Here is a 17,114-nt window from a genome sequence, read left to right as displayed (position 1 = left end):
AATAAGCACTAGCCAGCCCAAAACTATCTTCATCACTTGCATTTGTCATGTTCCTTGCATGCCTCTCAACCATTAACTGCAAGGGTAGTTAACATGATGCTGTGGAAAAAGTTATGGTTCTGAACAAAGTAGAATCATTGGAGCAACTATGAAATGTGGTAGAGCGATAAAAATCTCCATCTCACAACAATCAACCAACATGAATTTCCTTATGTTGATGGTGAGCTCTTTTACAAATTATTGAGATTAAAAGTATAAAGAGCATAAAAGATTCAATTTTTGATCTAAAGTATTGGAGGTAGATCTTAAGTACTAAGCATATATTAAAAAATGGACGTTTCATCTCTTTAATTTTCAGTTACATTATGCTTAAGGCATCACAATTTTTATTCCTAAAGGTTGTTCATCAACTTTTAGTAAGTTGACTTCTTCAAAAATACTGCTGTTGTAGAAATGTTCGTATTCATTCTTATTTGCTAAGTAAATGAGATTTAATATTCAAGAAGTTATATCCAAGGTCATCTGTACACATATCCTTGGAAAACAGCGATGATAAATCTAATGAAGAAATAATGAACAGTCAATGCTAATAAAATTCATTTCAGCAAATATCAATTCTTACCTTGGTTATCATCTTCTTCCTCTTCCTCCATTTCTTCCTCGCCACTGTAACGTTCATTTTCATCTGTTTCATTTTGAGATTGATTGTCCATTTCAGATCCTTTCAAGCTCCTGCAAATGGATAATCAGCCATGAGAATATGATAATTTGATTAAATTATAACTTCTCATTACAGGGTGTCTACAAGATTTACAAAATGAAATTCCCTGATAATTCCAGGTTTTCCATGACAAAAAATGACAAAATTCCCTGACTTTTTGGGTTTAGCCATACGATGAACTAGTTAGAAAATATTAAAAAAAAACTATCCTTAGGAATGACCCCGTAAAGTCATATTCTGAATTACCATGGCGTTGGAAGGGGTTGAGTAATACTTTTGAAAGGAACGAGATCCTAAATACTCAAAATAAAGCTAATTCCAAAATGGTATACTCAGACTAAAATTCACCTTCAAAATTTAATTTTTAAGCTCTATTACGCTCTCTTTGTGACATATTGCCTCGTATACTTTTGAAAATTCAAACTATAGTTCACCCTGGTGGTTTCATAAATATTGACATATTACTTAGTGCCCTGAAAAAACAAGTCTCTTTTTCTTAAAATATAAAACAAGAGTTGTAAATGTGCCTAACTCAGGTAGATTTTGCTATAATCAAGAGGAAATACGAGTCTCTTCTCGATTTTAGATAAATAAATTCAGTGGATTCCAGAACCTACTGTTGGTATTGAATTTGTCTTATACTCAACAAGCGTTGGCTTGTTAGAATATAATCCACCAATAATATTTCTACAAGGTGGATGCACCAGTTGTGAACATGATGATTTAAGAACCAGAAAAATTTCATGCAAAATGCAGTTGACATTAAATATTTCTTTACTCAGTTAAAGAAAAACTAAAATTCTAGCACTTTCATTAAATTTCCTAACTTATTGAAAAAATTGATTAACCATCTGCTCAAAACTGGGGCACTTAGTTTCCTGTCATTATTTACTGTAATTTTCTGCTGTTAGCAAGTTAACTTCATTCAAGTCTATTTAGTCTATCTTGCCATTTGGCATGAATTAAGTAGATAAATTAAATAGGGCAGATCGATTCGATCTTTAAAGTTAGCGAACACACATTAGTGAACCTAGCGGCCGTGTTGCAAACTGGTTGAACAGAGCAGTTTACATATCAGCCACGCGAGCGTGCTACTCGGCCAATTCGGCAGTGATAAGCAAAAATAGCCGCGAAATGTTCGAATTGCGAAAATTCCCTGACTTTCACCGGTTTTCGATCGAATTCCCTGACTTTTCCCGGTTTTCCAGACAGTGATCAAATTCCCTGATTTTTCCCGGTTTTCCAGACCTGCAGACACCCTGCATTAGGATAGGCTCCACTCCCTATTAGCTTCTATTTTAAGTGGTTAATTATTTCTTTTCAACAAATATTTCCATATCATATGTTGCCTAAGGTGCAGTTAAAAATTGGTCTTTGATAAATATTTCACTTGTCTGATCATAATTTGACAATTGCATGCGGCAGGGAACCTAATAAGAAAAATAAAAATAAAAGGACTTAGTGAAGGAAGCGGAGAAAAATTACCCATTTTCATCATCTGTTTGCCCCATATCATCATTGGACATTCCGTCTTCTTTTGGACCAGGACTACCACTAGCATACTTCTGCTGCTTTTCTGCCTGAAAATGAAAAAAATAAAAAATGAGGTTAAGATCTTCCTGTCTCCCTTTTCAAGAGCACTTTTTCCCCTCTTTGGCTTTTCTTTGTCTAAAAAGGTGTCTATCAGAAATTGGTGTGGACTGCAATGAAAAAATGGCAAAGATTCAGTACACATCTCAGCACTGGCGTGCTTTTATTTTTTCTTTGCTTTAAGTTTATCAACAACTGTGATCACAAGAGGGAGGAGGGTCATCTAACGCTTTGAAATCGATAAATAGGAAATACACTGAGAATTTTGAACCTGAAAATTAAGATTCTCTTCGAGTAATGGGGAAAAGCTTATTTTGACGACTGATCATGAGGAGAAGAATACGTTTTACTCTCTTTCACCCTATCATTGCCTACCAGGTTAGATTCTGTGAAAGCATGCTCTTCAACAGGAATTGGTTGTGAGAGCATTATCTTGGGATAAAACTGCAAATGTGAATACTTTTGAGTAGAGGTTGTTGAATAATGAAGAAAATCATTACTGGGAGGATACAGTTTCCCTGAACATGGATGCTGCATTCGATAAGTAATTGTATTAATCACGCGTGTTACTCTCTTAATAAGGGCAAGCTTGAACATGAGGTATTACTTACCTCATCATCTTCTTCCTTTTCAATGGCTGTTAATGATTCAGCATCCGCCAAGTTATCGACAGCAATAGCCAAGAAAACATTCAGTAATATATCTGAGATCATCAGTTGAGGAAAAATCGATCGAAATATCAAATAAAATCAATAGCATAGGTAGTTGTTAGGAGTCCCATCAAAAGATAGAGAGATATTTTTGTTTCAAAGATGTAATTACGATAAAGAGCAGGGGGTGGGGTAGCATATGATCTGATTCTACCACCATGCTGAAGCCAAATTTTTAAAAATGGTCGTTTACACTTCTTCCTTTTTCTGGATAAATCTTACTTTTGTTGCCCACTTTGTACTTTAATAATTAATTTTCAAATTCTTGTCTCTCTAGAGTAAATTCACACTTTGAATTTAGTCCCAAATGCTTTAAACGACCTCTTGAGAATTTAAAATTCATTAAGGAGCATCCGCTGTTGCTCATCAAAGTATGTCTCATAATTCTCAAGAATATTTGGTTTTGATTGAAGAACAGTGACACCTTTGTTTCTTTTGGTGAAGAAAGGGAGAGAGGGTGATAATGATTTATGAAATTCCATAATTCAAAAGGAAAAGGCAGCAGGAATCCTCCTATACGACACCCATTTGTCCAGTGCCACTCAGAGTTGCCATTAACAGAAAGTAAACATGGTTCTCTCACTTTGCCAACTTACTCAAAATGTTGAAAAGGATACAATTACCACAGATAAACAAAATAATGTAGTAGATGCACGCTAAAATACCAATGGAAGCTACTCCTCCATAAGCTCGAATGCCATCATACATTACAGTGTTCCAGTCTTCACCTGTAAGAATCTGAAAGAAAAGATGTGAATTTTTCATCAGAAAAAAATTGAGCTTGAGTCAACTTAAAATAACCCTGATTTATTTCTTTAAAATTGATATATAAAGCCATCATTAAACTATTCCCAAAAAAAGCAGCAGTTTCCTTTAGTGTTGGATTTTTGGTTGAATTTTGGAATGCAAATACAGCTGTGAACCAGTCACCTGGCACATTCTGAATGAGATTTCGGAAAGAGGGAAAAAAAATACAAGGGCAAACCTTGAAAGGCAACTTGGAGGTGGTGGGGCTTTGTCATTTTTATACAGTTGAGCCTGTGATTTTATGCTTGAATTTTTTGAACGAAATACAGTGATTTAACAATTAGGTATAATTTAAAAAAATTGGCGGCGTAAATAATTTTGATTTCCTCAGAAAGTTTTCCTAAGGTATTTGAGTGTAATTTCTTACTTTCAGACATGCGGTGCCTGAGTTACTTATTTAGAATTTGTTACAGCCCACCGATAATGAGAATTAAGGCTTTAGAAGATTTAAGTAATTAGGATCAAAATTTCAAATCGGACATGATACACATAAATATTGGAGGAGTTAAAATCGACTCTTGGGGAGAAGAAAATGGAGTGCAAGTAGATTTAATGTGGAAATGGATACTTACTTGGAAGACTGTGAGAAGACTTTGCCAAAAACTATCAAAATTACTACGAGGTTTAAATTGCGATGGGTCAAAGTTAAATTTCCCGCCAAACACTTGCATGCCAAGAAGAGCAAATATCACAATAAACAGGAACAAAAGTAGAAGTAAAGATGCAATTGATTGGATGGAATTCAACAAAGATGCTACTAGGTTTGACAGTGATCGCCAATATCTGTAGGAAAAAAAAATACAAATAAGAATAATAAAAAATAATTCCTGGTCAACAATTAGTCAAATTTATAGTTATAAAAGACATGGTTCATGTCTTATACAAATTTTGGGAAAATTGAAGATGACAGATCGATTGAAAAATTTATTATTTGCTTACGCTGGCAGGATGAATGAAAACTGAGCAGCACAGATGATTCAGGAGCAACAGTGGGTTGTGGGCAGCTGAAAATCACTGACTGCACTTGCGTAAGGATAGTAAAATTATTAATACTGGTAAAGGAAGTGCAAGGCTAGAATTTCATAGTTTTATAAGAACAGCTTGAGGCATTAGGAGACATTAATGAACATAATGTAACAGCCAAGACACACTGACAGGAGCAAGGCTCTCGAGTGGAGTGCCGAAGTTCCGGCCATGAAGAGGGAAAGGTCAGGAAAGACTAATCAAAATAAATCAGTACACATTTTTCCAGAAAAATGAGCAATGCTAATGAAGAGCATCAAAAAATGAAAATAAGTAGATTCTGAATGTAATCAGGAAATTTTCATTTTTTCAATCAATGTTTGGGAAGCATTTTATTTGTACTTGTCATCTTTTTCTTCTAGGACTTTTTCTAAATGGATAGGTTTTTGGATACTTACTTGGTAACTTTAAAAACTCTAAGAAGTCGAACACAACGCAAAACAGACACACCCAAAGGGGGCATAATATTGGTATGGGTGAGCACCATTTCACTTATACTTCCAATAACAACAAAACAATCAAAACGATTAAACAGAGAGACAAAGTAACCCTGCAACAAAAAATGAAAGACGAGTTAGTCCTCTTGTCTTGAAACAAAAACATATTTAATTGTATTCAAAGCATTACAATGAATTTCAATGAACATCTAAATTACCTTTTCCTTAAAAAAAGATGATTTACAGTTCAATTTTGAAGGTCAGTAAACTGGAAATATTGTTCAATTTATACATTCAACTAACTTTCTTTCCATCAGTTTTATGTACATGTTGATGGGAAGTTGTAACTTGTTTGTTTCAATAAAATCACAGAAGTATAGCTGATAAAGTTTGCAGCATTGATTATCCAAGTGTATTCCCCATGAATATTGATTTTATTAAATTAGTTGCAAAGGCAGAGGGAGGGCTTATAACTGTCTATAATTTAAAAATCAGATTTGACCTGTACGTGACCATCTGCGGTGCATCAGATGGTGATTTAAACCATCAAACCACTATTTGAAGGACCAAAACGAATTGAATGATTGTTACGAAAATCTTGGATTTGACCAAGGGATCTCTGACAAATCACATTTTTGACCAGATACATTATGCTTTGTCTCGATTTTGCAGGTTTTGACTGCAAGATACTGATACTTCAATGATTCACTGTGATGCACGTTTGTCCAATCAGATGGGAGGGAAGGGGAGGGTGATGAATAATTCAATCACTCAAGTAATTAGAGTTTCATACAAGTGGCAGATAGAAGTATGGCATTCAGTACCAACACCTGGATTGGATGCCATGAAGTACCTGGAACTTTGTTTTTTCTTTTAATGTTTGTCTATTCAATACGAACAATTTAAATTCATCAAAACAATTGTGAGTAGTAAACGTACCTGAAATCCTAAACTATACATTTTCAACAGCATTTCCATTGTAAAAAGAGCTATAAAAAACATATTGGTAACTTCTGCAACAGAAAAAAGATCAAATTATGGGCAACATTATAAACAGTTACAGTGGTGCAGTCAGAGTTTTTTCATAGGGGTCTTCGGTCAAAAACTTCTCATGCAGGGAGGGGGCAGGGGCTCAAAGGTAAAACATTCCTAAAAATTACGATTTTGGAAACAATTTCCAGTTCCCAGGGATGCGGGGGAAAATCCAGAACCCCCCCCCCCCCCCTCTCGCTACACTCCTGCATAATCACAGCCAAAAACTGTTTTACAAGACTCTGATCATATATTAAGAAAGTTGAATATCAAATAGTAGGTACACCCAATATTTTTCTTGAGCAGTTTCCTTTCTTCGTAAAATGTTAAAAAAAAAACAGACCTGGAAAAAATGATGGACTGATAAAGTTCGAGAATTAATTTTTATACAATATTCTTTGTCTGCTGAAAAAATTTGAGCCCCGAGTAACAGCAAATTTGAGCCCCGAGTAACAGCTGATTGAAAATATCCTTCAAGTATCTGAAGAGACTTACACAGATCAAATAGAGGAAACCACAATAGTGATGGTTTCATAAAGGATTCTTGAAACATCAAATATAATTTAGCAGAAGTGAGTCGCAGTGGATTCCTGGATAATTTACTTACTTAACTTACAAAAATTCTATATAATCTAGGTTTTGGAAATTTATTTTACAAATGAAAAAAATGATACCTACCTTGAAATTCATCTAACCACTCTGGCTGGTGGTAGTGTTCCGTTGCAAGAACACCAGTATTTAAAAAAACTAAAATTATAATTAACCAATAAAAAGCTTGAGATTTGACAGCCTTGCGGCATGCTCTTCGAGCACGCCTATTAACCCTGAAACAATGAAAGAAAAAATTATAAAATTTGCAAGTTTTCAGGTGATGATTTAATTACCTACTTATTTATTTTTCCTTTAATTTTTTTGCGCATAAAATAAGATTTGTTACGGACTAGCATTAAAAGCAGACATGAAAGCACAGCACTGAGCATTTGATTTTCCTTTTTAATAGGTGGGCATCTAACAAATATATGATTTCGAATGGTTAGCCACCATATTAAAATGACGGTTAGTATAGACACACCCCCCCCCCCCCATTCCACCTAACCAAAATGTGAATATGGTCCTGAAAACTGTGATAAAATTTAATCTATGAAAATAGGTAGATGTTGATAATAAATTTACAATAATTGATTAAATTCATAAGAGATAGGTACCTGTCAAAGTCTTTTTTCTTTTTCCTCCACCAAGATTCTTGAACCTCCCCTTCATCCCCTTCTAGTCTATCTGCTGATTCAGTCTTACTTGAAGATTTATCTGGAAAAAAAAAAAAAAAAAAAAAAAAAATTACATAAAACTCAATTTACTGTAAATGGCACAATGGAAACAGAAAGTAACCTCTTGGAAAATTTGTTCATGTCGTGCCACCATCTGAAGCTAATTACATCATTACTTACATGCAGGAGATCAACTAACTCTGACCAATGTTTTCCACGATAAACATAAGATGATATACAATTTTACCTACAAAAATCAACCATGAAAAATTGTATTTGCCTGAAACTTCAACTTCATACAAAATGAAAAATCCAGTGAATCGGTTCAAGAATTTAAGTAATATGTACCTAGGTTAGCAGATCTCTTGATGATGGTGCAAAAATCAATTTTCTGATAATTGTTTCAAATTAAGTAAAAGTACCTAAGTTTCATGTGAGAAAAGTAAATAAGCTTGTGGCAAAAAACAAAAGAAAAACAGGAAATCAGAATATCTTGATTTTTAGTGATTTTTGGCGATAAATTAGTGATGATCATGGGTTCCATGACAATATTTTACAAGAAGAGTCTCTAATGCTCACAAAAATTGAAATATTGAACTAAAATTTTGATCTTGGTACACAAAAAGTCACTAGAAAGTTATGTTATTACGGTTGACAACACAGATAGGCTGTAAAATTTAGTGCAATGTTCATATTGCCAAATGGAGCCAGATATCTTGAATGCGCCTTCAGCCTTCGTTTACCAACTGTAATGTGTTTGTTCTTTGTTTAATTATTCGGGCTATTTTGGTGTATCTTTATTTTCTTAGGATAGTGAGATGAAACTGTGTTTCCGAGAAATAAGGAGGAATGGAACATATCAGGAACAAGAAACTGTCTGAAAAATCAAGCGTTTAGTGAGAGGCAATCAGAAAAAATTTACATCTTCTTGGTTGTGCATACTTTTATTATCCTGAGTGTGATTCTTATCCTCAGCTTCGGGCTCTATGTCTTCAGCCTGCGTAATCCAGTCAAGGTATCCTTTCAGATCCTCCTCTATCTGCTGCTTTTCTCGAAGCTTGTGAAAGTCCCCTCGGGCTTTCGCTTTCTCTCTTTCCTTGGAGAACTCTCTGAAAAAAAAGAGGGAGGAAAAGATTTATTCAGAGAATGTTTGCTCCAACAAACTCGGCATTAGCGCCATAAATGGTATGCTAGAAATCTAATCACAGTTTTTACCTTTCCAATGAAAATACTCATAAGAGTCTTCCTTCAATAGAATTGTGAGAGAAAGTGTGAAAAACTGCGACAAAATCTTGAAAATTTAAAGAAGCCCATATCACTGTTAAGTAATGGGTGTGAGTTAGAGAACTCTTCACATATCGACACTGAAACTACCAGCCCGCATATTTCGTTTGCAGCGTCTAAAAATCTCCGCTCCCATTTTACTTTTTGAAAGGACACCACAGCAATATTATTTCTTGAAATTTTTACAGACTTGTCTTCGCACAGGAAAGAAAAATCATGGAAGTTCTTGACGTTGAGTAGTTTTCTATTTAAAAATAAAATATAACAGGAAGTCTGCAACATCGTAAACTGAGATACCTGGTTTGGGAGTTTCACAGTCGATATGTATTAAGTGAAGAAATTCTTAATTGACGCAAAAAGTTTAAATCTTACTTATTGTCCTGAGTGCGTGATGTAAAAGATATTATTGGCATAATTTCATAAATGACATGAATATGGTAGGTACTTTGAGACTGTGTGTTGCTACTCCTCATTATGAAATGCGGGGCTAAAATTGTGAATTTCAAAACATTTCTAGACTATGGCCGTTTGAACTAGTAGAGACAAGAGGTAAAAAACAATGTTCAAATGTTTCCAGCAATGTTGTTTGCCACTTAAACTTTCTATAATATGCATGCATTTAAACAAATTGATTTGAGGGTACCTTCAGCCTCCATTTCTTCCATTTGCCACCTTGTCTAATTAAGTGTTTTTGTTTTTTTTCCGCCTGACAATGAGTTTGAAAATCGATGGTCACACAAACAATCACTTTATTTGCAAAACTGTCCCACATGCTTCAGCTTCACAGAGGCTTCTTCCTCCCATTCTTCACATTTTGAAGCAGCAATTAAAAAAGGGTTTTCCAACATTCTTACACTCTGATGAACTGTTAGGGATTTCTTTAAAGATGACTAGGGACAACTTTACAGATCCAGGTGGAGAATTTAAGTTTCCTCAGTAAGGACTGGTTTTGGAGTAATAATGAGGAATGTCAACATAACCTCAAAGAAAGAGCATGGAGGTTAGAAGAGACCTGATTGGAGGACTACATAAGATTTTGTTAAAAAGTTATTTGTGATCATGGGCATGAATTACAATCATTTGTCTATGTTTGTGACTTATGAAAACAATTCTACGGGCTCGGCTAACAAAAAGATTAAGCGCAAGACTATCGTAAAAGAAAAGGGGGGTAAATAACGATGGTTGCTAATGATACCACTAATCCTACTCAGTAGATGTCTTTGTTGCGTGCACGCGAAATGAAGGCGCCTGGACTTTCTGTGTTCGTAACTACGCAAGCACACAACAACGTGCCGTTCTGAGTCTCTGCAACGCTATCGCGACATAGCGATTGACACAGATTTGCATCTTACGATGGATACGCGACTATTCAACATTAATGTGCACGGATTAACCGAGCGTTACACAGTAAATAGCGCGCAGTATCCCAAGTAGCAGTGATCGCGATATAGCGATTTTATCGGTTGGTTATCGCGATTATGTCGGTGGCAATATATCGAGATATTATCGCATTAAAAATCGCGATAAATGGCGATTAAAGCGCAACAAATTGCAATTTTTGGTTCGATAAAATCGCGATCAATTTTTATCGATAAAATCGATATTAAATCGCCATTCATCGCGATTTTCATTTCGAAAATATCGCGATAAATTGTCGGACGTTAAAAGCGCGATTTTATCGCGATAAAATCGAGGATAATCGCTCAGAAGTTGATGATCCTGGCGATTTTATCGCCGATAAAATCGCAATATGTAGCGATTTTTCCGTTGAGAGATGCTACTTGGGGTGGGGAAAAATTGGAGCTTCAAATTGATTTTTTATACATTTCAAATATTTGAGGTGCGAGTCGTCGGCGCCTCTTCCTTAAAATCGGAGTTCATTTTTAAAAAAAAGTAGTAGACATTTTTTGACGGACGGATTTGGCTTAAAATTATATATGTACAAGAGATCTTTAAACTCTCATCAACTTACCCGCTGAGCACACCAAGAATTAGATTCATGACGAAAAAAGCACCTAGAATGACCATAGAAATAAAGTAGATCCACTGCCATGTGTTGCCCAGAGAATCCTCAATCTGCAAAATAAAGTGGTACTGAATGATATTACTGAGCTACGGATCTACAACAGGGTCAACAGGTCAACATAGGTACAGCCATCAAAGTAAAGAATTAAAGAAAAAAAGGGGAAAAAAGACAATCAAAAGACTAGTTGTTTAGAAATGGTCCATGATGCATAAAGTTAAGAACTGTAGGACTTGCTCGTCATGTGGGGTAAAGAGTACCTGGTTGAATATTTTTTTCCGACTGAGTGTATGTAATTTTAACAGTTGATTCTTGATAATGTCGTCGACCGTCAAAGAAATAATCATAATATTAATATAATTAGTATGTGGCAAATATGAATGAAGGCTACGTTAACATTCAGCACATACTCATCTGAATTGGCGGGCAAAATTTCAAGTGTAGGAGCGTTCATAAATCACGTAGCGCTTGGAGGAATGCGCCTGCGTTACGAGGGGGTGGGAGGTCATGTCAGTGTTTCGTAACCCTCTCTATTGGTAAAAGACACATAAAATCCACGATAGGTCATCCACATCCCTTTGACGTTATTTTTCACACTTTCATTTGAAATAGGTACTTCGAATTCAGTTCAAAATACATCAGTTTCCCAGAATTCTTGGGATCAGTTGTCACTCCGAAGCAGTGTTCGAACTCATCTTTGAGTTTCAGGAGCCAAGTGGCTCATCAAGCTCGCTTTTTAGGGGCCAAATTGACTTTTTGCCTAAATATCATGGCGCATTCACTTAAAAGTTAGATGTGTCAACAAGATGTTTTAGTTACAGAACAAGTAACTGTGACTTGGGAGAAATTTCGAAAAATCACCAAACAGAAAAATTTCTGGGATTTCCGAAAATTTCTTCTGGGGGGAGGGGGGCAATTTTTAGGGGCCACGTTGGCGGAGAGCCTTCATTTTTTAGGCGCCATGACCAACATCTTAGGCGCATTTGGCGCCTGTGAGTTTCGAACACTATTCCGGAGCCTTCTTGCCGCCAAAAAATTCGAGTGGCATGAATGCGGCATGGAATCTACTCTTTTCGCAGAGAGGACATAGCTCTTACGATCTGGATTCACTAGGTGTTCTTGTGGAGTTAACTCTGCTCTTACGGAATGGATCTCGATCCTCATTCATAATACTCGAGATTTTTCCGGGGGGGGGGGGGGGGCCGGCGGCAGGGAGGGGATAGGCTCTAAAGTGAGATACACTGAGGATATCAATCCGAGATTTCTAACAGTGCGATGCGATGGGTTGATTTTTGCCACTCGGTGGGGGGATGCTGCGGGGAGTTATCCACTCCTCAGCGGGATACCGGGTGCTTACCGCGGTGGCTTCCCGAAAAGCGATTGGCTTGAACCCAAAAAGATTCCCGCTCATCCCTCGGGAGTGTAGGGAAAAAATTACGAGTTTCCATTCGGGTCACGATCTGGGTCGCGGGGCCTAATTGAAAGGAATAATTTAAATAAGAGAAAAAGTGTATCGACTCGTAAAAGTTGCCGTGAATACCCCTCGGGGAAAAAAGTTGCGCCGACTCAGGGAGCAAGGATCGGATAAAGTGACCGGGAGTGCCGGCGAGATGGCTGATTGTTTCGAGGCGGCGCGGCCGGGGTGATTGGAAGCAGTTCGTTTCACACGCCCCTAAAATGAGCCATAAAATTTTACGGTCTCTATGGCTCTTATCTATCCCGTTCCGCCGATTCCTCGTTGCCGCTGGCATAACTGCTGACAGTATTTACGGCATTTTAATGACGAGAACTGACATTTTGTCAGCTCCAGGGAGCACGGATCGATTCTCCATCCGCATCTCTTTCCGCTCTCCTAATTTTAGGCATACAGGCTCCCCACAAATTCATTTTCCGATTCCCTCGCTTTTCCTCAGCTGAGTCTTCTGCTTTTTCCTGCTTTGAAAATGATTTGAATATTTGACTTCGTGTGAAATAGAGTCCCTTTATACTGAGAGTCAAGACAACACCCCTCATGGAGTCACAAACGGGAATAAAGATTACACAAATTGAACGTTTTTCGTAATCTTTGATCGGCTCATTCTTAAATTCCTTTCTCCGTTCCTTCTCTCATTCCGTTTGTTCCTTGTCGAACCCGAAATTCCTTGGTCCATTCCAGATTATAATCTTTGCAATTGGTGAAAATGTAATCTTTATTCCCGTTTGTGACACTGTGAAGGCCTAAAATCCGGTTAACCAAACGAAATGGATTCGCATTGTCTTGACTCTCAGTATAAAAGGACTCTAGAGTGAAACATTCCCATTGGAAAAGGATTTACAATCTAACGTGCTCTTCGTGCTGACTTTTCCCGATCGCCAAAAATGGACAGCATTTTGCGATTTGGAACTATAAATTCTGGCCCGGATTAAAAACGACGTATGTGTCATTAGTTTCCCTATGCACATAAGTGTTTTTTCAGATAAGCCAGAATTTATAGTTCCAAATTGCAAAATGCAGTCCAAATGGACCACTGAATAGAGTGTAAATTGGAGCATTTTAAATACATGTTTCCTGACCGAGATTTCGCGTGGATCACGATCCGTCCTACGAAAATAATAGATCAATACTCCTGACTCAGATATATTGCCTTTTTTAGTCAGGGACTGTTAGGCTACCGTTTACAGCACGATTTGACTCCCGTAGACTTATATTTTTCATAAGCGGGAGGTTTGAATTCACGCTTTAAAAATCGTTGAATATCTTATTCAGGAGTTGATTTCAATAATTCCAGTTGCAAAAACGTTTTGGGTATGAAATTTGGATGGAGAGCATATTTCCCCTGGTAAAAATTGGCAGTAGAATCTGTGTTCAAAAATACCATAGACCTAAAGCCGGCTGTAAGATTTCCAATCGCTTCTGTAGCCGGCTGTACAATTTCTTATAGCCTTTTATAGCCGATGGCGATTAAGCAACAGCCAGAAGATAAAGTTTATACTACACGTTACTAAATACGGATACCAGGACTTAGTCAGTTTTTGGACTACCGCTCTCTTTTTGTGCCGTAGTATCTTGATTTATTTTGCGAGGAAAGCTCCGTACTTTTGAAGGATGCCTGTCATTCTTAATGTGTTGGAGCGCCTTCAATTTCTTATCATACTGTGCAATTCCTCTGGTGTGAAATAGTTGCTTCAGACGCCGTGGCACGCTGCGGCGCGGCGGGCGGGCAGAGAGCACGAAACGCGCATTGGCGCCTACAAACCTAACAGGGATACTTCACGCATTGCGCAATGCGTGAAGTATCCCTGTTAGGTTTGTAGGCGCCAGTGCGTCGCCGCTCCGTTTTGTGTTAGGCTCTAATATTTAATCTCGCGGAGTCAGCGTTTTTCGACTCATGATTTTGAAATGTTTGCACACTCTGTATGGACTATTCTCATTTTAATGGATGAAAAAAAATATATTTTAAAGGAAAATATAATGTGTGTTTTGTAAATATTAAGGTAGTTCCGTATCAAACTTAATGATTTCCAAAGCAATGATTTTCCAAATGAATTTCTACACACTTTCTTATAGCCTTTTACAGCCAATGGCGATAAAGTGTAAAGCCCGGCGATAGGAACTATAGCCCGACTGTATACTTTTTTACAGCTTCGTATAGCCCGGCTTTATGATATGCTCCGCTTTCTACAGCCAGCTATATGATTTTCAATAGCCTTATTTAGTCGGCTATAAGAACTCCTATGGTATTTTGAAACGCAGTTCCTATCGCCAATTTTTACCAGGGTAATATTTCTTAAATTCGTCTACGAAAACAGGCTGGACAAAAATCAGTACTTTTACAGTACTTTTTCAGTGCCTCCAATTAACGAAATTCGACAAATTTCAAAAATTTGAATTTCTAGCTCAAATTGCGACAAATGTAACAGAATCCGGGGAAAATTCCGGACCTTTTTGCAGAATTTCCGCACTTTTTCAGTGCTTCCGGACCGCCCTTCAAAATCAGTACTATTTCCGGAAATTCCGGTATTGTAGACACCCTGACCACTTGTAGTGTTCATCCTTGAAATTGTTCGGCTTTTCAGCCCCCCCTCCCCCCCCCCCCCCGGTCACCGCCTCAGTATACATATCTTCCATGAAAAAATCGCAGAATTGCAAGGAAAAAAATTGACGAACTGTGAAATCTTTCTGACTGTTAGTGATATATATGAGCACCCGAGATATCCTTACTCGGTCTGTGAAGGCACCCAGGTTGCGTGTATTACTACTATCTGCGACTAAACGGACGAAAAATTTGATTTGGACAATGCTGTTCGTCTAAACGTAGCGACAGCGTGATTTTCTTCGTATTTCGAGTGACTCCGCTGGAATACTGCAGAAACGTACTTACGTCATAGAGAACGTCAGTCCAACCCTCAAGGGTGATACACTGAAAGACAGTTAACATGGCCAGTCCGAAATTATCAAAATTCGTGATGCCGAAGTGTGGTCCCTCCCAGTCGAGTCGGCACTCCCAGATCTCTTCGGTGCCCTTGTTGTAGAAACTGCACTGGAAACCCTCCTCACCGCATGGATGTGGATCATCCATCATTTCTCCTGCAACCGAAACATTTATGAACACGGGGCAACTCGTAGAAATACAGGAAATAATGTACCAAATTTTAAAAATAATTTACAAAATAAGGCAATGTTAGAATATAGGGGCCGATCAAGTATTACGTGAGGCACTTAAGAGGGGGCGGCGAGCTTGTTTTACGGAGCCTTGCGAAATGGGGAGGGGAGTCAAGCAGAGTCTTACGTAAGCCTTCCGCCTTCCGGTTTTTTTTTTATTTCGGGAAAAAAAAGTCCCCGATTTTCTTGAGGTCCCGAAAAGTCCCCAATTGTGGTTTTTTCATAACTGGTTAACACCCTGACAGTTGAATGTCAATTATTTGCTTCCTTTTTTGCCGATTTTCATCAACATACCTTTACAAACGACTATTTATTCCAGCCATTTTACCAGGCTTTCTCAGTTTTTTTTTTCCTAGGGAAGGGAAGGGGGGGTCCCGGCCAATCTTACGTAATTCAAAAGGGGGGGGGGTGTCAGAGATTTCTTACAGGTGCCTAACAGGGGGGAGGAGGAGTCAAAAAGTTGGCAAAAATGCCTTACGTAATACTTGAACTCCATAGTGCCCAGATTATAAAAAAATAGGACAAAAAATTATCCGCATCAAAAGAAAGTTCCATTGAACATTTCCCACGAAATAATTTCGTTTGTTTCAAGAAGAATTACAGTATTTTGAAATGATTTCCTTTCGGAGAAAACTTCTCCCAGTTAAAGAGTCTGTCCGAGGGAGCCGCAATCACTAGATACTTCGTGAAATAAAAGTGCTCCGGTCTCAAAGTTTCCGAGTTATTAGCCGGGTGTACAGAATCTCATATTTTTTTTTAGTTTATCTCATATTTATTTAAAACGCTCCTCCCATCTCCTTCGCTCTTTGAATAATGAAATTTCTCATGTTTACTTTGCCCGCGGAAATAATGGAAACAAGGGAACAGATTTTAAAAAATGAATAATTGTAATGAGCGGAAGTTTACGCGGGTTCATTAAAATTCATGAGTAAAACATTTCAATTTGACGCAGCTGTTCTTCAGGTGAATTTTAATTTCTAGTTATTTAGTTAATTGGGAGGAATATGCAATAACTCCAACACTGCGAAATCATCACCGAGCCAGAAAACTCTAACAGCTCTTGGTACACTACAAAGTGAATACTCTGTGGACGTTCTCGTTGACACGAGCGGAAATTTCAACAAGAATTACTACAAGAACTTACTGCAAGAATTAATTACTAGGAGAATAGGACTAGGAATTTACTGCAAGATAACAACAAACCCTGAAAAAAGTAATTTATACGTAGTTCAATGAGAGTAAGCCGTCGTATTTGGACCAATTAATGCAGAATGGTCTCAAGACCAATCCACACAGGTCAGTCATTGCGCAGCTTTTTTGAAATCCACTACCCCGCCCTGCCCTAACTCGCAGCACTCAATGCTACGTCACAATGGGTGCTCCCATAAGAAATACATTGCAGGCACTCAATACTACATCACTGCGCAGTAGAGTACCAAAACTCGTCTTCGGGAATGACTGACCTGTGTGGATTGGTCTTGAATGGTCTAGTTACGTAAACAGTAAAAAAAACCCGCAATTTTGTGTTAATATGGAAATCAGAACACAAAGTAACCTGAGCTTGCGGTTAATATTTTTTG

At 37.5% G+C, this 17,114-nt stretch overlaps 1 protein-coding gene across 10 annotated transcripts in view; it reads right to left on the bottom strand.

The window, feature by feature from the left end:
• Ca-alpha1D (Ca[2+]-channel protein alpha[[1]] subunit D) overlaps positions 1 to 17,114 on the bottom strand; it is a 286,209-nt gene that overhangs the window by 48,405 nt on the left and 220,690 nt on the right. For all 10 annotated transcript variants that reach the window (XR_011899720.1, XM_072299452.1, XM_072299460.1 and 7 more), the window contains exons 7-18: positions 15,254 to 15,459; positions 10,842 to 10,945; positions 8,528 to 8,694; positions 7,526 to 7,625; positions 6,999 to 7,144; positions 6,228 to 6,301; positions 5,250 to 5,401; positions 4,401 to 4,611; positions 3,639 to 3,759; positions 2,923 to 3,014; positions 2,207 to 2,301; positions 623 to 732 (exon numbers count right to left, since the gene is read on the bottom strand). Coding sequence is in view for 9 of the 10 variants with exons in the window: in XM_072299452.1 (XP_072155553.1) it covers positions 623 to 732; positions 2,207 to 2,301; positions 2,923 to 3,014; positions 3,639 to 3,759; positions 4,401 to 4,611; positions 5,250 to 5,401; positions 6,228 to 6,301; positions 6,999 to 7,144; positions 7,526 to 7,625; positions 8,528 to 8,694; positions 10,842 to 10,945; positions 15,254 to 15,459 (1,578 nt within the window). In the remaining variant the exon portion in view is untranslated. The remainder of the gene's footprint in view (positions 1 to 622; positions 733 to 2,206; positions 2,302 to 2,922; positions 3,015 to 3,638; positions 3,760 to 4,400; positions 4,612 to 5,249; positions 5,402 to 6,227; positions 6,302 to 6,998; positions 7,145 to 7,525; positions 7,626 to 8,527; positions 8,695 to 10,841; positions 10,946 to 15,253; positions 15,460 to 17,114) is intronic.

Source organism: Bemisia tabaci, chromosome 1 (genome assembly GCF_918797505.1).
Source record: "Bemisia tabaci chromosome 1, PGI_BMITA_v3".
NCBI lineage: Eukaryota > Metazoa > Arthropoda > Insecta > Hemiptera > Aleyrodidae > Bemisia > Bemisia tabaci.
The sequence above is the reverse complement of the archived record's forward strand: the minus strand, read 5'-3'. Positions and strand labels throughout refer to the sequence as shown.